This window comes from Leuresthes tenuis, unplaced genomic scaffold (assembly GCF_036924035.1).
Source record: "Leuresthes tenuis unplaced genomic scaffold, fLeuTen1.0.hap1 SCAF_22, whole genome shotgun sequence".
NCBI classification, from domain to species: Eukaryota; Metazoa; Chordata; class Actinopteri; order Atheriniformes; family Atherinopsidae; genus Leuresthes; species Leuresthes tenuis.
The window spans coordinates 4729926-4755917 of NW_027325376.1; the positions used below are offsets into that span (position 1 = coordinate 4729926).

General features: G+C 42.1%; 1 protein-coding gene across 1 annotated transcript; it reads left to right on the forward strand.

The window, feature by feature from the left end:
* slc7a8a (solute carrier family 7 member 8a) lies at positions 1–25768 on the forward strand. The gene is made up of 11 exons (XM_072376249.1): positions 1–868; positions 9022–9226; positions 13107–13258; positions 18630–18755; positions 19507–19660; positions 20070–20193; positions 20329–20432; positions 20780–20876; positions 20971–21120; positions 21423–21600; positions 23520–25768. Exons 1-11 carry the CDS (start codon positions 739–741, stop codon positions 23654–23656), a joined length of 1557 nt encoding a protein of 518 aa, XP_072232350.1. The 5' UTR covers positions 1–738; the 3' UTR covers positions 23657–25768.
* Positions 25769–25992: the final 224 nt, after the last annotated feature.

Consider the following 25992-nt stretch of genomic DNA (forward strand, 5'->3'; position numbering starts at 1 on the left):
GGCTGAGGGAAGGTGGAGGAACAGCTGATGGTTGAAAGATAAAAAAAAAAGAAAGATGGGAGGTTCCTGGAGAGGCTAAAGGAGGAAAAACAAGCTAGTGAGGCAGAAATAGGGCGGTGCTATAATGTACTCATATGAATGTGAGTATGTATATCTACCCAATACCAGCTTTAGTGTCTTAGCTCCGCACAGGTCGGATGTTTTAGTGGAAGACCTTACTTATGTGCTGTTTGTCCAATACTGGAGCAGTTTTTTGGTTGCGCGCAGAGAGGCTGCTTTTGTCCGCTCACCTCACACCTGGAACGAGGAAAATTAGCTTTTTCATATGATTTTAAGAACTGTTTTGTTGATGTTTGCCAGACCAGAAGAAAAAAGACATTTAATTTAATTTCTTTAAGGGACTGCTATTGGAATATGTTTTTTTCAGCTCGATAAACGGACTTGCCACCAATCACCATCACCTGTGTCACCGAACTGCTTTTGCTCAAGGCTTCTAAATATTTCACTCGTGCGCCTTTGTTTGCTGCATTATTCCGTTTATTTTTGTTGATTTATCCCGTTATTTCATTAACACAGTGATTCTCAAAGGTTGCTGACAAGGCAACATCAAGCAGCCTTCCTCATCTCATTAGTGCGGCACGTTTAAGTGGTTTTGCGCACGGAGCTCCAGGCCGGCATCAGGTGCCGTGAAGTAGGGGAAAAAGCTCGTAAAAGTAAAACACAAGTCCAGCCATCAACATGACGGACGGTCCAAGACAACGGACGAGCACGGCGGGCTCTGCCAAGGATGCTGCCGGTCAGGAGGACTCGGGAGGAGTTGCGCTCAAGAAGGAGATCGGACTTGTGAGCGCTTGTGGTATTATTGTTGGTGAGTGACTGTTCCTTTTGTTCCTTTTGTTAGTTTAACTTTCCCTGCAATACATCTGCGTGAGACAAAGTCAGTACAATAAAAGTCAGTTCAAACGCAGTCACGTGAAGTTTTTGATGATCATGTGGGAATCCTAAGATTAGGATGTTGTATTCTCACCAGTGACGTGCACGGGGGGTTGGGGGGTGGTGTCGTCGTCCCCCTTGTGGCTCAATTGTTGAAAAATGCTAAAGTGTCTTCTTAGGAGCCAAAATGTGTGCTAAAATGTCTTCTTGGGAGCCAAAATGCTTTCTTGGGAGCCAAAACGTGTGCTAAAATGTCTTCTTAGGAGCCAAAACGTGTGCTAAAGTGTCTTCTTGGGAGCCAAAATGTGTGCTAAAGTGTCTTCTTGGGAGCCAAAACGTGTGCTAATGTCTTCTTGGGAGCCAAAATGTGTGCTAAAGTTCCCTCTTGGGAGCCAAAACGTGTGCTAAAGTGCTTTCTTGGGAGCCAAAACGTGTGCTAAAGTGTCTTCTTGGGAGCCAAAATGTGTGCTAAAGTTCCCTCTTGGGAGCCAAAATGTGTGCTAAAGTGTCTTCTTGGGAGCCAAAATGTGTGCTAAAGTGTCTTCTTGGGAGCCAAAACGTGTGCTAATGTCTTCTTGGGAGCCAAAATGTGTGCTAAAGTTCCCTCTTGGGAGCCAAAACGTGTGCTAAAGTGCTTTCTTGGGAGCCAAAACGTGTGCTAAAGTGTCTTCTTGGGAGCCAAAATGTGTGCTAAAGTTCCCTCTTGGGAGCCAAAACGTGTGCTAAAGTGCCATCTTGGGAGCCAAAATGTGTGCTAAAGTGTCTTCTTGGGAGCCAAAACGTGTGCTAAAGTGTCTTCTTGGGAGCCAAAATGTGTGCTAAAGTGCTTTCTTGGGAGCCAAAACGTGTGCTAAAGTGCCTTCTTGGGAGCCAAAACGTGTGCTAAAGTTCCCTCTTGGGAGCCAAAACGTGTGCCAAAGTTCCCTCTTGGGAGCCAAAACGTGTGCTAAAGTGCCATCTTGGGAGCCAAAACGTGTGCTAAAGTGCCATCTTGGGAGCCAAAACGTGTGCTAAAGTGCCTTCTTGGGAGCCAAAATGTGTGCTAAAGTGCTTTCTTGGGAGCCAAAACGTGTGCTAAAGTGCCTTCTTGGGAGCCAAAACGTGTGCTAAAGTTCCCTCTTGGGAGCCAAAACGTGTGCCAAAGTTCCCTCTTGGGAGCCAAAACGTGTGCTAAAGTGCCATCTTGGGAGCCAAAACGTGTGCTAAAGTGCCATCTTGGGAGCCAAAACGTGTGCTAAAGTGCCTTCTTGGGAGCCAAAACGTGTGCTAAAGTTCCCTCTTGGGAGCCAAAATGTGTGCTAAAGTTCCCTCTTGGGAGCCAAAACGTGTGCTAAAGTGCCATCTTGGGAGCCAAAACGTGTGCTAATGTCTTCTTGGGAGCCAAAACGTGTGCTAAAGTGCCATCTTGGGAGCCAAAATGTGTGCTAAAGTGCCCTCTACAGTGATATACCAGGCGCTATATGTGCCCTATATCCGCCCGTGCCCTTCAAAAAGTCTGTGCACGCCACTGATTCTCACACACAGCTGGTGAAATCATCTGTAATTTAAAAAGGCAGGCATAGCTGGTCAAAACTGAGCTCGTCTCGACCGTCTTCCTGCTTTAAAACTCACATATTATGTTAAAAACAACAGCAGGGACTAAAAAATCCGGTTGTATCAGCCCTGATGCACATGTGACAATATCCCAAAGGGGCACTCACACCGATTTAGCTCTAACAGAACCTTGAAACCAAGTCAGCTACTTCTCTGTCTGACATGGAAGAGCCTCCTGATCTCTGCCCTATCTATCAGTGAGGCTTTCATCATATTTATGGAACCATTAATGGTGATGTCGTCACCCCCAATCAGCTCTGATGCTGACAGCATTAGTCCATTCAGAGCTATTTGTAGGCTGATGTGAATTGGACACGGTGAGATGGCTGTAAATGGCAGGGTGTCAGCATGTAGGCAGTCTCAAGCTGCTCTGCTGCTCTCATGTTTGATTTTAAGGTATATATAGAAGGACACTTTGTTGATTTCAATAGAAAAATACTGCTTTTTTTTAAAAAAGGTGCTTTTGAGATGCACTTTAGTTCTGTTTGGCTTGTGCGTGATTATATTGATCAAGAAGTGGCTTATTTATAGCGTATTTTCATACTAAACTATTCCCGTTGATTAAAACGATCACATAACGTCTTACCAGCCTCTTCGTTCTCTTTAATGAAACGTTACATTGCAGAAACGACCCTCTGTGCAGTGGGTTATATTACAGAGTCTGTAATACTGCAGAGAGTCCAGGCAGGGTGGTGAAACTGCAGCAGATGACGAAACAAGTAAAAATAAAACTCCATCAGACGCCACACTGATCGATACGAGCTCAGAGATGAGATACGGCACGGCTTGTCCAAGACAGAGTGTGCCGTGGTCCTCAGGTTGTTCTTCATTGGACGAGAAGGGGACGAGGTGACTCATTCGTGCGTTTCCGTGGTAACGGGAGGAAAGTGGAGGCAGGGCGATGGGGTATTCCCGGGAGGTTTGCCAGATGAGAGGGGATGGGGTGAGAAAAAGATGAAAAGAGAGGCGACCTTCGAATTAAAGCAACAGTTTATCTTGTATTTCCAGCCTTTTTGCAGTCCTTTTGTCATATTTCAACAGTCCTCATGACTTCTTCTGGTAACACTTTCTGAACAAATAAAGAACTGACTGATAGTTAACCAGTATTAATGATAAACTCATAACCGAAGAGAAATAACTGGCAAACTAATGATTAGTGACATACAGCTCAATATTAAATAAGGCACGACTGGGATATTTATTAATCAATAAGTACTTCCCTAACGAAGGATTATGCAGTGATTGGGATTTCCGGTATTACTTAATCAATTGGTTGATTAGTTAATTAATATATTCTCGCCTCTTTATGAGCGTTCTGACTCATTAATGACGAGTTATTTAGATATTAGTTAATGTCTTTTGCCCATCTTCAGTAACTATATATATCACATGTACATTAGCTCTGCTTTGCATGCTTGTCTTCAGATTAATGGGCCATTAATTCTTCAGTATGTGCTGATAACTGCATGATTACCTGTTCATTAGCTGCTCTTTTTATGCAGTAAAGTGTTGCATCATACTCTAGTTCCTCATTTAGTTTCCATTGCCATTTGTTTTTATGTGCTTTCGAGTAATATGTGTTGGTTAGCTGGCATCGGTTAATCATTATTTTCCATCTGTAGTTACTGGTTAACTGTCAGTTAGTTCAACATTTGTTCCTCATATGTTTCTTGCATTTTCTGAGCCTTATTGTGAAGTGTTCGACCTGTTTTTTCAAAATGCATCAGGCTTGTTTGGGTGTTAATTTTGCAAAGTTATGATGAAGATTTTTCTAGTTAGGGGGCGGAAAAAGGTTTTCTTTCGCTTTCTTTTGATTTCTCTCTTTTCGGGTCCTTTGAAGTCAAACAGGGGTCATAATTTACCTTTCTAGCAACCTTAGGAATACATTTCCTGGTGAATCTTTCTGATCTTTCAGCTTTGTCTTGTTTAAAAGGCATCAGTTAGTCTTACTTTCAGAGCGACAGGGAGCCACAAGGAGAAGAGCCCATGTCTGCTGATTGTTGGGAAAAGGTTTAAAGAATCAGTGGATATCTTCATCCCGTCTTTTCCAAACGATGACTGAACAAGCCACAGTTCTAACTAACTGATTAAGGTCTGACAGCTTGGTAGAAGTTATGTGAGAGCTCAAATAAAACCTCATCTCACAACAGAACATGTAACAGTTGTGTTACACACCGAAAAACAAAGCGGTTTCTCAATTAGGGTTAAAAAATTGTACGATGACCATGTTTTCTGTACAAATGACTGGTTCCCCACTCATTTGTCCTCAAGTAGACTTTCAGCGTCTTCTAATGTCTACAGAAGTAATCCTTTCCACCCTCCATGTCTCCTAAGTGTTTGACACTGAGTATCTGGCCACTGAAAGTCTTTTTCCTACATGATGGTGCAGAAATGCATAAAGGTTTAGAGTTTCCACATTTTACAGTGCAGGGGTTGCCCGGCTACATATTTCTCAACTAAAGAAAGTCTAATGGATAATAATGCAACTTCAAATCTTACTCACTGAACTACTTCTACTACAGCTGTGCTGAGAGAGGAATGTTTACCAGGAGGGCGTCTAAACTTTTACACGCCCTCATAACTTAGTAATTCTCTATATATTTTACATTGTACTAAAGGGGCCGTAGTTCTCCTGCAGAAGCTTAAAAGCATTCATCTCCAGCGGACGCTTTTCACACTTTTCCAGGACAATGATCGTCCCAGAATTAAAAAAAAAGATCTTAAAGATCTGAGCAGAAGCAGAAGAAGAACCTTAAAACTGCAGGTTGACATCTTTTCCTTATAATCCCACTGTGTCTTTGCTGGGTCATTTAGATAACTCAGTCTTTTAAGCTATCATTTTAAAATCTACTACAGATGATAAAGGAACAGATTGGCAGTGTGGAGCCAGTCAGTGCGTCTTAGAGGATTTTTACAGCCGTTCAGAGGTCCAGAGTAGTCACCAGACTGTTCTTGGCCGGAGCTCTCGTCCTTCACCAGTAACTCATTCATGCTCGCTCAGCTCACACCGTCACGTGCGACAGAGACGTAAGCTCAGGTGACTCGTCTGATCCCCTCTCAGCGAACACGCAAAGTTCAAACACTTTTATGGCCTATTGTACAGAACATGCTTTATCACTTACACATGCATAAATCCAGGAACGAGCAAAGCCATGCATTTGGATTATAGATAATCTCCCAAGTTAACTTTTGGCCACTTGGAAGGCGGCCTCACCCTGATAATGCTGTTTTATTAGCTTGCTTGACGCCTGAGTCTGATTTGTACTCCAATACACGTGTTCTTTTATTTTTTAAATCAATGGAAATGCTTCTTAAACTTAATCTTGTTAAAATAAATGCTCAGTTATTTACATCACAGCCTTTTCTCTTTTCAGACTGAGTCAGCCTGTAAAGCCTAAATCCTCCCTTTCCTTTAGTAATGATCTTTATTTGCTTCCTCTTTTCCTCTGCTTCACGAATTTCACCAGTGCAATATTAGGTCACATGCATGTGCACAGGCGCAGAAACCTGCAGCATCTGTGGGGCTCTGGTTGAGGGCCAAGCAGCAGGTTGCCTCAGCTTGGTGGCTGTTTGAACAGGGACTTACTGATGGGGAGAATACAAGAAAGCTAAACCCTAATGCTGAACAAATACACAGATGCTCGTCAGTGTTTATAGTCTGCAGCTGCTGACTGAATGCATTCAGTTTCTAGTATGGAGCATTTAGCAAATTCCAGCCAAAACACAGTCTAAAGAAGCATGAAGAAGCATGTAAATTAAATAGGTGAAAGCTGAGGATTGGGATGTTGTGGTCTGAAAACATCGGTGTTAAAGAGGATCACGAGTCTGCAGCTGAGTGTCTTCCTTTGTGAAACAGCAGTCCGACAGCAAAAGAGGATATCAAAATATCCTACGTGAAACTAGGCCAGCAGAAATCTGTGAAAAGAGGAAACGTCAGAGGACGCATCTCACGTGTCACCAAAGGAAACAAACCTTTTGGTTTTTTCAATCCGCTGCTTCTTGAAATCGATGCTGTGCTCAACTGGTCTGAGATCCAGCTCCAGAGCAGCCGGCAGCTGGTTTTAAAAGAGCAAAGAGTCACATCCCAGAGACCAAAAGGATGTGAAAACGACTGCAAGAACAGGAAACCTGAAGATTTCTCATTAGTCAGCAGTCTTACGCACGCACATGATGACATTTACAAAGAAAAAAAAACACCCAGAAGCAGCACATTCCCTTTAAACTGTGCCTGTAAACTTTACCAAACATTTGTGTTGCAGAAGCTTATCAGAGAGAGCGCAACGGAGGAATGTTAATGCTGAGTAAGGTGCTTTTTCATCAGAAGTCATAGGCCATGCCCTGTAGACCCCATCTGCCATAAAGATGTCAATGTAATCAGGAGAGGGGAGGTTTGTTTGTGTCCTCTACCTTTTACCTGCAACTGGATTTACATAAGCAAGCAGCTGTCCTCACAAACTGCATGTGTCCAGTTTAGCAAGAGAGCAGATGTAGCAGATGTTCTTCAAGATAACTGTTTAAATATGTATATAATCATTTATCTCATTCAAAATAATTAGATGTATGGAAAATTGAAAGAAAATAGTGAGAAGAACCCATCAGAATTATCTAAAGCCCAACACAACATCTTTAAATTCCACGTTTTGCATTGAAAATCCACCAAATATTTAAATTTTCCAATATAAAACTGAAGCAAATCAAGAAAGTCATCGATCTGAGAAGCTGAGAGCGGCAGACTTTTGGACTTTGTCTTACTGACACACACTGTAGCTGGATGTCTCCGGCACTTTATTGGTAGTAAAAGAAGCTAAAGACAATCCAGACACTCAGTTCGAGTGAATCTGCAGGAACAATGAGACGGTATCATTCAAACCTTTGACTTTTGTACTGTGAAGTGCCACTAAGCCTATAATCCAGCTGTTATGATTCAAACCTGCAACCTTTGACCCTGGCGCCTTTTTAACCGTTCAAGCGCACTGTAGTCAACCCTGAACATGGCTGGGCTGACCTCGGACCTCTGCCGCATCAGAGGAGGCAATTCTTTCGCGTTTGAACACAGACATCCGCCCCTCCATCTTTCAGATCTTGTGTAAACTGTTTTCTGATGCTCATCGAGTGTGTCAGGACATTATTCTCCCCCCTCTGCATCCACCTTTGATTCCTCCTTCCTCTATGCACTCATTCACCCTGCTCTCTGTCTTGCTCCATCTCCTCATAGACATGCTAAGTCAGCATTTTACTTCTTTTTTTCTTTTGGCACCGTCTCCGTCTTTTAGCTTTGCTCATTCATTGTTTCCTGTTGAATTTGTGTCTGGCTGCTCAAAATCCTATTAACTGAATTCCCACAATAACCATCTACAAGTGAGCAATAGCTAATTGCTAATCATTTCTTTAACTATTCTTATTAATAACTTATAGAAATTAATCATGGACAGATTAGTGAGCAACATATCTGACAAAAATCAGACACAGACCATTAAAATGAGACACAAAATTAGCAAAAAAAGATACAAAATGACCACAATGAGGACCTAAAAATAAATGCAAATTTACCTGAATGCCAGAGAAAGTGGCATCAGTTAATGGAAAAACATGAGTGAGAGCCAAATTAACCAAAATGAGAACTAAACCAGTGATGAAGAGATACAAAAATTTAAATTTGTCTTTAAAATGATTCTCAGACTGATACAAAAGGACCAAAATGGCCCCAAAAAAGCATGAAGAGATGCAAAATGATCCACATGAGACACAAAATTACCTAAATGAGTCCAAATGAGAAAGAATAAATGAATAATTTGACATTTGGGACACAAAATAAACAATATGAGGTTAAAAAAAAGGCCAGAACACACATGTAAGTCACAGAATAACCTAAAAGTAACATTGAATGGTAGCAAAATTAGATATAAACATTTACATTGATTCAAAACTTGTATCTGCATGGTTTATAGTTGCCTTGCCTCCCCTAACACTTCTTTCAAAGTCTATAATCAAGTACAGAGCAACCCAAAAACCTGCCAATATGCTGCCAATATGTGGCTAAGTTTGTTTGTTGTAATACTTTTGCAGAACTTTATATAAAGTTAGATTAGCTGCTTCTGTCTTTGTGCTAAGCTTTCTACACTTCTTCTGCGTCTTAGCTGGCAACGATCCTTTTACCTGTCAATTATCCATTAAAAAGACTCGATTTAAGTGGGAATGAAGTGCAAACTTCATGAGTTAGTCGGCTGAACTTCATGATGTTCACAAACAAACAAATCAAAGCAGATTTGGACGTCTGGATAATGTACGTTCAGATTTATAAGCCTGCAGATCCGATCCTTCCCATTTACTCAACTTAAAATCACATTTTCTATCCCTTATCTGGTAAATTCAAGTTTGTTTGAATCTTTTCAAGCTGAGGCAAGCGTCACAAACTGTTGGGTGTGTGACAGTCAGAGCATTCTTACTACTTACTAATCCCCACCGAAAGCTGAACCTCTCCCTCCCTTCCTCCAGGTAACATTATCGGCTCAGGTATCTTCGTCAGTCCGAAGGGAGTGATGGAGAATGCGAGCTCGGTGGGCGTGGCCCTGATCGTCTGGATCATCACGGGCATCATCACCGCCATCGGGGCGCTGTGCTACGCTGAGCTGGGCGTCACCATCCCCAAATCAGGAGGAGACTACTCCTATGTGAAGGACATCTTCGGTGGACTGGCTGGGTGAGTTCTCCCATTTAGTCTTTCACCTCTGGTTGGAAGCGATTAGATTGAATCTAGGCTTTCTGTTTATTTTGTTGCATGTTTCTCAGACTTTTGGTGGTGGTTCGGCTGAACTTCAGTACAGCTTTTGCAGAACATGATTTAGAGATATTACAGATGTGCAATCATTTCGCAAAATTCTGTCATGGGAAAAGGAGGAGCAGGTTTCATCTTGGTGTGGCTCAGATTTATATAAATATTTCTGTTTTTTTATTAGAAACTGCACAAAAGGGCATTAGCATTGGAGGAAGATATGCCCCCTTTAATGGCCTTAACCTGTTAATGTCATGTTAATGGGGAAAAAGTAGAGGAAAATTGCTTTTTTTTGTCTCTTAGGGCAGTAATAATCCAAATTAAAGCTTTTTGCAAATGGTTGGGGTGAAGCTTTGAGATAAAAGTGTCAAGATTTGAAAAAGTTATGGCTTAATGTATAATTTCATATCTAAAAATGAGTATCAGAGATGGTTTTAGGTTGGTTTAACCTCCACATTTTATCAAAAAGATACAGAGTAGATGCTGAAAAATGGGCTCAGTGACACGGTAGAACGGGACAGTAAAGGGTTAAAAGGCTGTCGAGACCTTTTCCTTCACAGTAATTAAAGTTATCGTGGATAAACAGCTGATTTTTTTAAAGCTACTTGTTTTCAAAGACATATTTTCAACCACAAGTCAAACCTTCAGTCGAGCCTCAAAATTCTTAAGCTGAACCAGCTGATGTCGTTCAGACATATTGATCCAAATAAAGATTTCTTGAGCTCATGGTTTACAGCAGAAGTCAGATAATTAAACATCAAATGATTGAAACACTGCCATAGGGATTTTTCCCTGTTGTTGACTCACAGCCCAGCTTTCCATTCGTCCATATATGTCCCGCTTTAAGGTTATAATTCTTACACTGAAAGCTTGGGAACCACGCAAAGTAAAATTCCTTGCGAGACAATATCGATTGTTAGCATAGATTTCACACGCAGTGCGTCTTTGCTCAGACTGTAAACACAGGTTAGAGCATTGTTTTTTTCAACTATCACAAGGATACATATTATCAGGATATTTTGGGAGAGGAATTTAACCAGACATAACAGCCTAAGACTGTTTTGGTCTCTTTGTAGAGCAGCTATCAATACACATCAGCAAAGTTTTACCTCTGAAGACTTTGTAGTTTGTGGCTCCAGATGCTCAGTTTGAAGTGCTTCCCTGTGCCCTCTGACTAGCATAAATAAACCATGTTCAATGGCTGTTTATATTTTTGTTGTACTGCTGCTTTTGTCCCCATGTGTGTATGTGTTTGTATATGGGGGAGTGGAGGGTTGAAGCTGTGTTTGAGTGTTCTTATAGATCAATTACAGTAATGTCGCAGCGGTTGGGCAAAGTTGAGCTCGCAGAAGTGTACATGCATGAACGGATAGTGTTTCAAGTACAAAGGGACATTGTTATTTCAGACCGATGAGGGTTATGTAGCACAGTTAGCGTCCAATGCACAGACAGTTAGATGCAACAGGTTGAAGAAAATGTTGGTGTAAAATTAGCTCAGATGGAATATGAAAAATGGGAAAATGGTTAACAGGTCAGGTTTTATCTCCTGGGAAGCTGTTAAAGATGCTTTCAGGTCCTTTAGAAAGTCAAAGTAAACTCTCACAGGATTTATTTGTTGATATAATCTCCAAAGAGATTTAAGAGAAATGTAATGTTATATATCTTAAAGGAGACATATTATGACCCTTTTTGACACAATTTCTTGATGTCTTAATGAAATATCCTTGACTTACTTTTATAAAATACCACAGGGATACAGACCATAGCTCCCTTTTAAACCTTGTTCTACATCTGGTTTGTAAGGGGTAAACTAAGCCAATTGACTCGACTCCATCCTTCTCTTCGGTCATATCGCTTTCCTGTACCATGCAAATGTGAATTTAGACACAATATCAATACTCAGTGACCCTGGAAGCATGAGAGAGTGTAAACTACGTAGCCTGAGAGCTAATATTAGCTCATACTTCTTCATAGTTAACTGAGAGGCAGATTTATTCTCAAATACTTTAATTTCTGTTGGATACACTTCAATCATATGGAGTTGCTGCTCTACCCTCTTCTACAAGTCATGGGTTGAACCAGCCCAGGTTGGGAGAATACTGCACCCAGATAGTGACGTTTTGACCCCGTAACAAACAGCTGGTGGTTGGTAAAGGAGTAAAAATCTGTCATGAGGCTTGTTGGGTGGAGGTTTGGGGCCTAAATGCAGGACCAAACAGGCGGGAACCTGACAAGGACAGGAATAGGAAGCTTTAATAAAACCAAACAAAAATCCAAGACCAAGAGCTGAACGTGGAGTAATGACCAAATAAGATGGTGGAGACGAGGATCTGACCCTGAACGAAGGAAAACCTGGAGAATTTATACCGAGGGAGATGATTACAAACAAGGAGTTGGTCCAGGAAGCAAGACAATGAAGGTGCAGGAGATAAACTGATGGGAAGAAGAAGGGAAAGAAACCAAGAAAGCTAAAATCAAAGTAAAAAACAGACCACAGAAAACTAATAGCTTCACTGCGGGAGGCCAACGCATGTGATGGCGATCTCAGACGAGCTGCTGCATTCAAGACAAGTAGGAATTTAGAAAGTCGACTTCAAACTGGAAAAATTAAAGAACACACCGACAAGAAGTCGAATATCCAAGTCGGGATATTATTAATAACTATTAATAACTATTTAACTATGAAATTAAAACCCTTAATTTGGTGTTTTTGGTCTAATAAAACACTGTAGAAAGTACAAGTCGAGCATCATTTGTGAATCTTTTTCTTAAGTTCAAGGCAACTGCCAGTGAAGGATTAGCTTCTTATGGTTTACAGGTACCTGAACTATAGGTGAGGATAATTCTACTCTGAGCCGTAGCTGTGAGCTCCAAACAGATGACACATAAATGACTTTCTTCCAGGACTAATGCTCGTAATCTTTCAAAGAATTTCATGACAAACTGCCATGTGCAGGTCTACTTGTGTCCTATAACGTGCGCTGTCAGGTTGTCGCTCGGACAAATCAGTGTTTGTTTCCTTTGTTTTGCTGCCTTTTTTGTTCTTATCTTATGTGCGTACTCTAATTAAGTCAATATTCAGTCTTTTCTCGCTTATCACCCTTGAGCATCAGCTGTTGAGCTGGACAGACGACTCTGGTCTGTCTTTACAACAGTAAATTGTGTCAGTTTGACCTTCCTGATTTCACTTGTATGCATTCCTATGTTAAAGATCATGTCTTCAAAAAGTTAGTCAGGTACAGAAAGAATAAGCAGAGGTTTTACTGGTTTCTTCTGGTTTAAACTACCGTTGTTTGATTGAACAAGTGAGAGTAAAATCAGGGGAAATGGGAGGAAGTCTCAGCTGCCTGTAAGTGAACATCAAAGTGGGTCAACACCAGGAATGTCAGTGTGTTACAGCACTGGTTGCCCCCTGTTTGTTTTGTTCCCATTGCTGTAAGAAATAATCATTTATTTTAATTCTTTCTATTCATGTCCACTCCTTTAACAGTTTTCTATGGGCTTTTTCGTGTTTTTCACCTCTTAAATACCGAATTTGTAGAAAAGAAACAATGATTTCCTTGAATCTAAGATGACTTCTTCAGACACATTTACTGAACATGTGGTTTCTGCTTCACGAATGATTCAGTGATCCCTAACTTAACCCAAGCAGTTATCTGATAGTGTATTAAAAGTGACTTTTAAAGTCCTGTCATGGTTAAATGGCAGCGGATTGGCATTACTTTTACCAGAGGCCAAATTAGAGCACACATATGTGCCAGAAATAAATCTCTCTGTAAACCGTGATATTTTCCTTCTTTTGCTTTAGGTTCCTGCGGCTGTGGATTGCCGTGTTGGTCATCTACCCGACCAACCAGGCTGTGATTGCACTGACTTTCTCCAACTACGTCCTCCAGCCTTTGTTCCCCACCTGCTTCCCGCCAGAGAACGGCTTGCGGCTGCTGGCTGGCGTCTGTCTCTGTGAGTATCACAAAAAAAGCTCATTTAAAGGGGAACGCCGGTATTTTTAAACCTTATATCTGGCATGAAATACGTTCATCTACTCACTGAGAACAGTTTGGCGAAAGTCGGCGTCCTTCGGAAGATATTTAGATTCCTCGAGATCCATATAACGGCTCTAAATAAGGCATTATCTGTCTTTATTTCACCAATACTTTAAGAAGAATGAATGAATGAACGTGTGCTATAGTTCTGTTAGCTCATAGCTCTGTTAGCTCATAGCTGCTGTTATGTGGCTACTTGCAGCTAAAGGAGAGCTAACGGAGGGATTTCTACACAGGCACTCTACTGGGACCACTTCATCCACACGCCCCCCTGCAGCACAGTTTATTTACTCCGTGCTCTGTGACAGTCGGCTAACTTCACACAGAGTTTGCTGCTGATAGTTTTGTGCAACATGGCAGGATATTTATCAGATTTTGACAACGTGGACGACGACTTTGAGTAAGATGGACGTTCTTACCGGAGTGAATGAGCTGTGCTGCAGGGGGGCGTGTGGATGAAGTGGTCCCAGTAGAGTGCCTGTGTAGAAATCCCTCTGTTAGCTCTCCTATAGCTGCAAGTAGCCACATAACAGCAGCTATGAGCTAACAGAGCTATAGTAATTAATTATCATTAATTCATTCTTCTTAAAGTATTATATATAGTATACAGCAAATCTGAATTTTTTAAACTTACTTTAAACATAGTAAATGAGTTACTGTTGATATTTTTAACTGTGTAGTGAGAGCTTAACTTTTGAAGAGACACCAATCCAGTTTTTCAGAATATAAAGGCATTTATGCCCTTAATTTAAATGTTTTTAGCACAAAAGTTAGATGATATCTCTTGGCAGAAGCTGAGTGAGTTTAGATCATGCCGAAGTAATTAAAGTAAGGTAAAACTCTTTTTGAATGCACTTGTTGAGACAGCTTCATAACCACGGTTACAAAACAGCTGACAAATCCTGCTGGACACACTGAACAAGACTGAAACACTGCATCGGCTTTTGCTTTGCAGGTTTCTGAATTGTCGCTTCATTTACCGCGTTTGTCCCACTTTTCTGCCCTAGTTTATATTTAGGAAGGTGTGGCATTATTTAAACCTTCCTTTGGCTGTCATCTTAAAGAGATACAGCCTCAGAAAGATAAAAACCAGGAACTCTGGATTGTAGCAGTGAGTGATGAATGCGCTGGCGCTGACATGACAGTTTGAAGCCCTCAACAGTTCACACGAACAGGTTAAATACTGCAGGCAGCCTTCAGACACAAAAAGACAGGCACTGACACTGTAGAAGAGTGTGTGTGTGTTGCATGTAGGCGTGTTTATTACCGAAAAGCTCCCTGTTAATAGCTCGATCTGACACACATCCTGTTTTCCAAAAGTGTTCCATAAACACTGGTCCAACTCCTGCTGCTCTTATAAGATTTGTGGGGGAATAATGAGTGTAAATATTCATTTAAATCCATGCTCAGCACTTTCTCCTTTCTTTAATAATTATGGATTTTTGCAAGTGAACTGGCTCTGGCATGTTGCTCCGAAGGTTCGGGGAGAAGAATTCACAGAAAACTGGAGCTGCCATATTCACAGTAGCACTGCTCAGATTTCAAATGTCTCTCAATTATTAAAGTAAAACTGAAGTCACCTTTATGAGCTTAGTTTTAAGATTTCTTTTTCCTGTAAAAATAAAATGGGCTGTAAACTCAGCTGGCTGCCCCGATTAGCCTAAAAATATGGAAACCTTCATTTTCAACAGCCTGAACAACATATTTAAACTCTGCAAACTAAGAGATGCACTGTAGCAAAAAGCAGCTAATTTCAGGAGTCTTGCGATTGTCTTCTGCTTAAACTGGGATCTTAAAGGTGGCAGTTTGAAAAAGCTCCCAGGATTAGCATACAAGAAGCTAACGCTATCCTGATGTCTTTTACATGTAAAGGTAGAAGCAAGAGAAATGTCTGCATTACTGTCCACTGCATCGATCTTACATTATCCACCATGGCCCAAGCTTGCCATGCAGATTAGTCAAACAGGCTAATAGATTAAATTTGAAATGGTCAGATCATCATCTGACCCTCTTCTCCCCGCCACCTCCTCCGGCTCTTCCAAGAGGACAACATGTCCTTCCCAACCCAGCTGAGAGAAACAATCTCTGCCCTTCGGCCTCCTCCTGGTGGGACATGTCCAAAACACCTCCACTGGGAGGCATTCAGGAGGCATCCTGACCAGATGCTGGAACCACCTCAGCTGGCTCCTTTAAATGCAAAGGAGCAGCAATTCATCCTTAAGGGTGAGGCCGCAGCCACCCTTCAGGAGAAGCTCAGTTCCACCGCTCATTCTTTCGGTCACTTCCCATGTTTTGGGACCATAGCTGAAGCTGGTAAATTGACAGCTTCGCTTTCTAACTCAGCTCTTATTCACCAGAACAGATGCAGGGTGCAGTGTCCACATCGTCTGCAGACATGGCCCCAATCTGGCTGTAACTTTCCTGCTCCTTTCTACTCCTTTCTACTGGTGACACACACCAAACCTGGAGTGGTGAATCCACCCATTTCCAACTGAAAACCATGACCTTAGAAGTAATAATCCTCATCCCAGCGGATTCACACTCAGCTGCAAACTGCCCCAATTGGTGCCAGCTTGAAATCTCCACTCAATGAAGCCAAGTGGGCCTCATCAAATCCCGAGTCACCGAAATGGAAACCTTTGCAGAGTCCAACACGCACCGGAAATGTGAACCCAGCTCTCGCTCTGGTTGTAGAGGGACCGAATGGTCCACAGCAACATTATCCTGAAGCACCTCCCACAGGTTACCACAAGAAAAACAGCCATAAACCTGCAGCAAATCCACAAAACGCACAAAGACCGCTCGGACAAACTCCTATACATCTTCCAATAGCATCTAAACATACTTTGCTAAACTCTCAGCTTTAATATCTGTTCTGACAGTGGTACAAAAAAAGTACTTTAGTAAAACAACGAAGACAATTATTTCAGATTGCATGTCAGTGCATTTGCAGAATATCCGAGATTTCCCCTTATTGACACTGTCAGCACCCGTTTCAAGCAGATTATACTTTTCCCCACAATTCCAGCCTCATACTCGAGTTTTAGGTCAGTCTAGTTGAAATTTCACACAGAAAACAAGCTCTCTGTCAGTAGTAAGGAGGGCAGAGCAGCTTTGGTAGAAGCAGGCTCTGTTTGAACACTTTGTTCTGCATTTCTGGCTCACTGACCTACATTCACCTGGCTTTCTTGCCCCATCTATTTGTGCTTTGTTTAGGACAGAACAGCCTGCTGACATTTTACAGCCCAACTGGTTTGCTTACACTTTCTCTTTTTGGCTGACAGGACACATGTTACCAGTGAGCTGTCAGCAGAAGAAGCTGATTTTTTTCCTGTTTGTCTGCTGTTGTTTTTCAGAGCAAAAGTGGGTGAGAGGTTAACAGTTTCCTCTAAACTATGATGTCAAGCTTGTTTAGAGGGCCGGCCTGTACTGTATGTCTTTATCTGTGCTTGCCTTTGGCAGATCTGGGATTTCCTAAAATTGGAGCTTTGCAGGACATTTTGTAACCGTTTGCAGGGAATGACTTTAACTGTTTACATACAGGCCATGAGCAGACTCAGTAAAGGTTAAATCAGTTGCCACCCGTTGCTGGTGAGCTCATCCTGGAGTACACAGAGTTTTTTAACCTGTGCCATTTTAAAAATTCACTTTGGGGTGAGACTCTTGGTACAGAAAGCAGAAGTCATAGCTGGATTGTGCTTTCCAGGAAGCTCACAGTCACACTCAACTTTCACACAGCTCCACGATTTATAGAGCGTATCCTCGGGTTTTTATCCTCAGATTGTCAGCTAACAAAGAAAAGTGGCTTTGAGTTGTTTATTCAGCACATTTCATTACATGTAAACTCAATGTGCTGAACAAAGAGAGAGCCGTGCACAAAATCCCAGAAGAAAGGGAGCAGGGCATCCTCTGCGGTGGCAAAAAATCAACAACTCTGTTATTAAGAGGTTTAAGGTGTGTTTTATTCTGAGAATCCAGTTCAACGCGCCTGTCTGTGTGCGCGTTGGCATAGAAAGCATAAATCATGGGCTAGTCTGCGTATGCAGCATTTCGATTACCTTTAAACGCAGCACTTTTATGTGGGTGTGAAAAAGACGGCCTCAGTCCCAGAACTTTTAACATGCCCAGAGTGCAAACCCCACCGTGTGCCTCTCTGCTCTTTTGCATCCACCACACGGTGTGTTCCTATGAGTGCAGATGCATGCATGTCTGCCCTCGTGCATCTGTCTTTGCTCCCTGTGGTGGCAGCTCAGAGTTACTTAATGTGACGAACCTAATCCCCCTGGCCTCTCGTTTAATGGCACCCTATTGTCCTGAACCCGGTGGCCTGCTGTACTCGACAGTACAGTTCAAATCCTTTGGATTTTGTGTGCTATGTCTTATGTCATCCTCGAGCTGAAGTGAGTCGTAAAGCTTTTTCAAACACTTTCTTTTCTTTTTTTTAAAAAATCCCTGCTAATTGTTACACGAGCTTCATTAGTTTGGTGTCTTTGTATCTTGTCCCATAAAATCAACTCAGCAGCAGCTACTCTACAAACTCTAAGATCAAAGAGTATCATCCAAAATTCAACAAATATGTCCTATTTCATGTCTAATAATCTCCAATATAAAGTATCTCCAGCACTTCCGGAGACTAATTAAGAGCTGCAGGTATGAGGGTTTACTGCCGTGCTGCGTTCAAATGTCCAGCTTTTAATCTGCTGTCATTCATTGACCTGACGGCATCTTAAGAATAAAAGTTTATCAGTTACAACAACCGGTTTTATTGCATATAATCTACTACATACGATGTTGAGCGGTGTAGGTTTGCACGTTTCTGACTCATAAACAGCACAGTTTCCCACCTTGTTAAAACAGTTAAAACTCACTTTAAAAATTATTAAAATGTCAGGTTTAGTTCTTTTGAAAGATATTAAATTAGATAAGCAGGATAAACTTATCTATCCATTCAAACTGAGAGAAGCATGGCGATGTAGTACGAAATATGCATCAGGTCATGTCAGACAGCGTGGAATCAGAGGATTTCTTTCTACTGGTGACACACACCAAACCTGGAGTGGTGAATCCACCCATTTCCAACTGAAAACCACGATCTTAGAAGTAATAATCCTCATCCCAGCTGATTCACACTCAGCTGCAAACTGCCCCAATTGGTGCCGAAATATGCATCAGGTCATGTCAGACAGCGTGGAATCAGAGGATTTTACCGACTATTAAGCCATTTAGGCAGAAACAGTCAAATAAACGGCTAATCTATATTTTGATGTGTTACTTTTTTCTCCATTTAGTGCTGCTGACATGGGTGAATTGCTCCAGTGTGAGGTGGGCCACCAGAGTGCAGGACATCTTTACCGCCGGCAAGCTGCTGGCCCTGGCCCTCATCATCATTATGGGCATCGTGCAGATCTGTAAGGGTAAGCGTACCGCCGCCGTCTGCGTTTCCAAGAATGCATCCATCCCCAGCATGTTGCACGCCACTGTGTGTGTGTGAGAAAAGCAAAATCTCAGACACACATTCGCTCTCAGTGGGAACGTCCTCCTGATTGGGGACAGTAGAGACACAGGGCGGCTGCCGCAGAGGTCGGCGAGTTGCTGGGGCCCTTTAGGTTAAAACTCACATTGCTAGCATCAGCACGACGGTGGGGGTGTACAGTGCAAACATGGCTGAGCACCAGTTATTATAGGGGGCACAGAAAGTGGGCCCCTGAAACAACAATTTGCACATGACTGTTTGAAGTTTTTGACGATGATGGAGAGGTCAGTGGATGATTTGACGGGAGATTTCAGGCCGTATAGGAGGGTAGTTTGCATTAGAGTTTTACCCCAAACAGACATGAGCATCACGCTTTACGGGGATTAACCACCATGCTTTATACTATTTATTTTGCACACTGATTTCATTAGCTGATGGTTTTCAGCTGGAGTTCCTCACAACAAGCCCGGACTTCAATGAAAAACCCGTTCACCCCCCCCAGGAAGGGAAGCTTATGTAACCAGTGATGAATGATCAGTGGCAGTTGACTGGTGTAGCTCATATGAATTTAAGCAATAAATAAAGAAGAGGTTGAGTTTGCCTCAGGGTTACATAAGAAAATTCTATGAAACTGCAGCTGTGAATTAAAGATGTTGCCTCCTCTTTTGCATGATCTGCCCCCCCGCCTGTAGGAGAGTACTACTGGTTGGAGCCTGCCAATGCCTTTGAGCCCTTCCAGGAGTATGATGTGGGTTTGATAGCCTTAGCTTTTCTGCAAGGCTCCTTCGCCTACGGGGGCTGGAACTTTCTCAACTACGTCACAGAGGAGCTGGTGGATCCCTACGTGTAAGACCCTTTACTCTGCCTGTTCTGTACCTCCTAATATCTATTTGGTGTGCTGTCAGAGGCCTGCCTTTGCTCAGTTCTAGTCACCACAGGAAAATGGCTGATTTTAAAGACGCTTGTTGCTATTCGGTGATTAGCAGTCACATTCCGACAAGGCTTCCCATTTTAATCCTTGATCCTTTTTGACAAAACCCGAGTTCAGCACGGGAGAATTCTCACTGTAATGTTATTTTCAAAGGAAATCCCTTTGATTTTCATCCAACTCTGAGTTTACAATCAACTCTTTGTCCATTATTATCTCCCCTGTAAGATAACGGTCTTAATTCCCAGTTTAATTCCCTCCTTACATTTATTTTCTTTAGCTTTTCTCTTCTTCTGTGCACTAAAAAGCGTGTTTTATCGTCTCCAGGAACCTTCCTCGTGCCATCTTCATCTCTATCCCTCTTGTGACCTTCGTTTACGTCTTCGCCAACATCGCCTACGTCACAGCCATGAGTCCAACGGAGCTGCTCGCTTCAAACGCTGTTGCCGTGGTGAGTCCTGTGACCTCATTCAACTGTCGCCCTCTTGTGGTCCATGATGGTTGATGCACGAGTCCGAACATCAGTGCCCGTTGTACCACCCTTACATCCAACACCTAACCCTAATTCTCCCATCTCTCCACCCAGACCTTTGGTGAAAAGCTGCTGGGAGTCATGGCGTGGATCATGCCCATCTCTGTGGCTCTCTCCACCTTCGGGGGAGTCAACGGTTCCCTCTTCACCTCTTCACGGTTAGTCTTGCAACACGTGGGTAAGAGACATGCACAACTTGAAGCAAAAACATACACGGAGCAGCTCTATAATGATTAAACACGAACATGTCGTCAAATTACCGCCCGAAAACCTAAATTCCACCTTTAAAATGTTCCTTAAAGCATGTGTAAAGAAGGCTCGGCACAGTAGACAGTGAGGAGTGACATATTTACTGGAAGAAAAGCCAGTTTGTGGCTTTCACCGTATGACACAGCTGTTTCAAGCCTTTAAGTTGTGCACATGCATGTTTGTGCTAATAAATTCTCCATTTCATTCCAGTCAAATGTAAATTTTTGTCTTTCTGTGTTGTCTGGATCCTTTGCAGATTGTTCTTTGCTGGAGCCAGAGAGGGCCACCTCCCCAGTCTGCTGGCCATGATTCATGTAAAACGTTGCACTCCCATCCCTGCTCTGCTCTTCACGGTGAGTCCTGCTCAAACCCAGAAACAAACGAACGAAAAGGAAGAAGCCGCAGCTGCAGGCAACTAGAAACTACTGTCCCTCTCTTATTTCTCAGTGCCTGTCCACCCTGCTGATGCTGTGCACCAGTGACATGTACACCCTCATCAACTACGTGGGATTCATCAACTACCTCTTCTACGGAGTCACTGTTGCCGGGCAGATCGTCCTGCGGATTAAACAGCCCGACATGCACCGGCCAATCAAGGTGTGTTCACGTGATGTTTTTGTGTGTTTTTGGTCATTTTACACTGGCATGTTGTATGTTTTACACTTTGATAACTGTATGACATGTGATCTTACACGAATTATACTAAATGTTTGTGTGGTATTTGGGTTTTTTTTTGTCTAAATTGGCACCAACAAGTGTTCTTGTTCATGTGTTCACATGGAAGCATGATTACAATTTTATCAGATATCTAAAGATAAAAAGATAAAAGTAATTTCATATTATTGGCATCTCGTGTGCTTTTCTGTTGCTTTTTTTTACAGTTTTTTCCTCTCTTCCAGGTCAGTCTGGTATGGCCAGTTATTTACCTCCTATTCTGGGCCTTCCTGCTCATCTTCTCCCTTTACTCGGAGCCCGTGGTGTGCGGCATCGGCCTCGCCATCATGCTGACCGGTGTCCCCGTCTATTTCCTGGGGGTCTACTGGGACAACAAGCCCCAGTGCATTAATACCTTTGTTGGTAAGTAAGCTCAGAACAGGCACATCGTTTCTCTTTATCTCAGTAGAGCAATGATTTGACATCAGGAAAACTTTTTGGACCCAGACATTAGATGATGGGGGTTCAGGTTTTGACCATCTGATTGTAATTCATTTGATGGCCACTTTTATTAGGATTCATAACAATTCAATTAGGATTCAACACGTTCTGAGAGGAGACAAAGTAAAAGTACTGTAAAACTTATATAAGAGCATCAAATACAACCTGCCAGTATTTCTTTCATTTGGGCTGGACTACAAAATATGTGTGATTTCCAACGTGTTGTCCAACATTTATCTAAACCTGCTTTATTCCATTGTCTGATACGAGCTGGGATCTAAGCTATCTTGTTATTACATTCCAGCAGTTATTCATCCCCCGAAAAACTCTCAAATTGTACTGTTCAAAGTGTTTGTAATAGCCTCAAAATGGCTTAGGTATGACTTAACACCTTTGGGCTAATCTGGCCACACCGCCATGAAATGAGAAGCTTGTGCAGGTGAGGAGAAGTTAGCCTGTGTTGGTGTCTCCTGCTAACATGACCCAGGCTGCGTCTCGGCTGCCTCCAGCTTGCTCTGCTTGTCCCACATCAGGCAGCTTATTGTCACACTTAAAGACGCATCTTAAGTTTGTTTTTTACGAAGCCTTTGGGTCTCAGGGCATCATCACTGCCTCCTCCTTCCTCACACCTCCAGAAAACACCTCCAGACCATGAAAACCGACACTTCTGAGTGACTGAAGTCCAGTTTGACAGTGCTAAACGTCAACATCGGTGCTTTTAGACATTTATTCCTCAGGATTCTCAATCTTACAGGTGTTGAGTTAACAAATCTTTTGGAGTTGGTTAAAGCCCCGAAACAGCAACCGAAAAGCAGACACCGTAAAAGTCATCGAACAGGAAGAAAAAGCAGCCTTGCTGAGACCAGAAAAAACCACCACCACACTTAATCCCTACTCCGACACATGTGAATGCCTGCGTGAGAACAGTTTCTAGACCTTTCTTGGTGTCATACAGTGAAAATATTTTTGTAGCTTCTTCCTAATTATGCTCAAATAACTTTTTTGAGCTTTTTGTGGGTGTATAAATAATAGAAAAGAACATTTCTTCTAATTCATACCATTAATTCAAAGACGTTTTAGTGCAATATTGCTACACGCACCAGCAAAAACTAAGCATGCACCCACTAACGAACCCTTAGCATCTATAATGCTGCATATTACATTAACGACACTGCTTCACACTTAAAGACGCATCTTAAGTTTGTTTTTTACGAAGCCTTTGGGTCTCAGGGCATCATCACTGCCTCCTCCTTCCTCACACCTCCAGAAAACACCTCCAGACCATGAAAACCGACACTTCTGAGTGACTGAAGTCCAGTTTGACAGTGCTAAACGCCAACATCGGTGCTTTTAGACATTTATTCCTCAGGATTCTCAATCTTACAGGTGTTGAGTTAACAAATCTTTCTTTAACATTTGGCCAGTACTGTGCACGTTGTCAGGCTGTAGAGGAACGGGGTGTTTTTACCGGGACAATAATGTGTTTTGTGTCATCAGGCTTTTACATTATAGAAAGATGTCACAGCAGTCTGTATATCGTCTATATCTGAAATGAGAAGCTTGTGCAGGTGAGGAGAAGTTAGCCTGTGTTGGTGTCTCCTGCTAACATGACCCAGGCTGCGTCTCGGCTGCCTCCAGCTTGCTCTGCTTGTCCCACATCAGGCAGCTTATTGTCGGGTTTAGTTCCTCTGATGTTCTACGAGGAAATTACCGACCCTTACTGACCAGATTCAAAGCATTTTACTCCAGATGTGTGTTGTAACACATCCTGACAATCAGTAATAATGGAACCTGGTGGTTTTCGCTGTCCTCTCAAACTCTTTGCTGCTCTCCTCTCGCAGATAAGATGACGTACGTGGGCCAGAAGATGTGCATGGTTGTTTATCCAGCTGTAGGCGGCGGCAGCAGCGGGAGCGGAGAGGACGGGGAGGAGATGAAGGAGGCCACGTCTCCTTTGTCGAAGGACGGCGACTGCTGAAGTTTCTTTTTAAATTCCCACCACAAACATGCACGTGGGCGTGCACAAACACCATTCACAGTTCTGTTTACTGATCCCCGCCTTAGTTTTCTGGCTCAAGTTTCATATCAATCAGTAATTTTCTTTGCCAAATGTAAGTGTTGAAGTAATAAAAGACAGTTTGAGTCTGGGGCCAATCAAAAGTGCAATAAGGTTAGCACCTTCCAGCTCTTCAATCCACGCAACATCAGACACATTTAGCCATGAGCAGCAGCTTTACTCTGTCCACATCTGTACAACTGCACCTGAGACGTTTTTTTAAGGATGTTTTTTTATAATCAAAGAGACTCTAACTGAGCAAACACTTCTTTTTGTTTTTCATTGTTAATTTTGTCTCATTCAACACACCAAAGCTGGATTTTTTGATTGTCAAAGCAGAAAATCTGTTTAAGATCATTTCATCTTGTTGAATTCAACATTTGTCTTTGTTTTAAAAGTGACTTTAATTGTGTTATATCTCCTTTTTGTAATTGTGATTTTTTTCTTATATAATTTCTTAGCTTTAACATGTTAATTTTTCTTTTTTCTAACATTTTCATCTGGTTTTATTATTATTTTTTACTCTTTAAACTGCAGATGGTGGATGTGAGACCTGTACTTTATATTTACCTGTACGTGCTGGTAACACTTTTCTTAATGGCCTTAATTAAGACGACAGTATTCCGTGCTTTAGCGCCATTGTAGATGTGTTTCGACGGATGTGAAGAGTTGGTTAAAGCCCCGAAACAGCAACCGAAAAGCAGACACCGTAAAAGTCATCGAACAGGAAGAAAAAGCAGCCTTGCTGAGACCAGAAAAAACCACCACCACACTTAATCCCTACTCCGACACATGTGAATGCCTGCGTGAGAACAGTTTCTAGACCTTTCTTGGTGTCATACAGTGAAAATATTTTTGTAGCTTCTTCCTAATTATGCTCAAATAACCTTTTGAGCTTTTTGTGGGTGTATAAATAATAGAAAAGAACATTTCTTCTAATTCATACCATTAATTCAAAGACGTTTTAGTGCAATATTGCTACACGCACCAGCAAAAACTAAGCATGCACCCACTAACGAACCCTTAGCATCTATAATGCTGCATATTACATTAACGACACTGCTTCACACTTAAAGACGCATCTTAAGTTTGTTTTTTACGAAGCCTTTGGGTCTCAGGGCATCATCACTGCCTCCTCCTTCCTCACACCTCCAGAAAACACCTCCAGACCATGAAAACCGACACTTCTGAGTGACTGAAGTCCAGTTTGACAGTGCTAAACGCCAACATCGGTGCTTTTAGACATTTATTCCTCAGGATTCTCAATCTTACAGGTGTTGAGTTAAGAAATCTTTCTTTAACATTTGGCCAGTACTGTGCACGTTGTCAGGCTGTAGAGGAACAGGGTGTCCAGGGTGTTTTTACCGGGACAATAATGTGTTTTGTGTCATCAGGCTTTTACATTATAGAAAGATGTCACAGCAGTCTGTATATCGTCACTTACTTAATTAAAAAAAACACTGTTTGAATTTCTAATTTAAGGCCTTGTTGATATTAAGTCACATTTTACAGAATGTGATTTAATTCTTCTCACATTGAGTAAATTAAACAATGACTTTATAGTTTCCACACTTCACGGTGTGTTAAACGAGGCTCTTTCTCACCTAACAAACTAAATGTTTCAGCTTTGTCTGACGTAACAATGTCCGTGGAGCAAGCTGAAGCAGCTTTAACCTTAAAAAGCTTGTTGATTTTTCTATTTCTCGCGCTGCCTGGCGTTCCCGATAAGCTGCAACATTCACTTCTTGTCCAATTTCAGACGAAAACGGGCCTTTGCTGTTGTGGAATTATCAAGTTTTAGGCATCAACAGCGTGTCCTGACAAGCAAAATGTTCTTTTAGCAAAGCAATATCATGCTGTGATGAGAGGTTTTCTACATCGTGTACAAAAAGGTTTCTAATTGGCCTTTAACTGTTTAGTCTACCTACCGTACTGAGACATGTCTCTCAATCGTGTGTCTTATTTTATGTTTAAATGTAAATGTACATATTGGTGGTGAGTGTTTGACAATAAAAACAAAACAAAACAAGTGAATTTAAGTTTCCTTCTTTCGCTGAGCTGCACAGGAAATTCTAACGCGAGACATTTTCAGCATTAACTTTATTCTACCGACAAACCGGTCAGTTTCACACACACAGAGGAGCCGAACAGGAACTAACAGCAAACTTTACAGAAGTAAACACACAGTGACGCTGGAGACTGAAGCCGCTGTCGGGCAACTGTGCCACAGCAGTGACATAAGAAGGCGGAACCAAAAC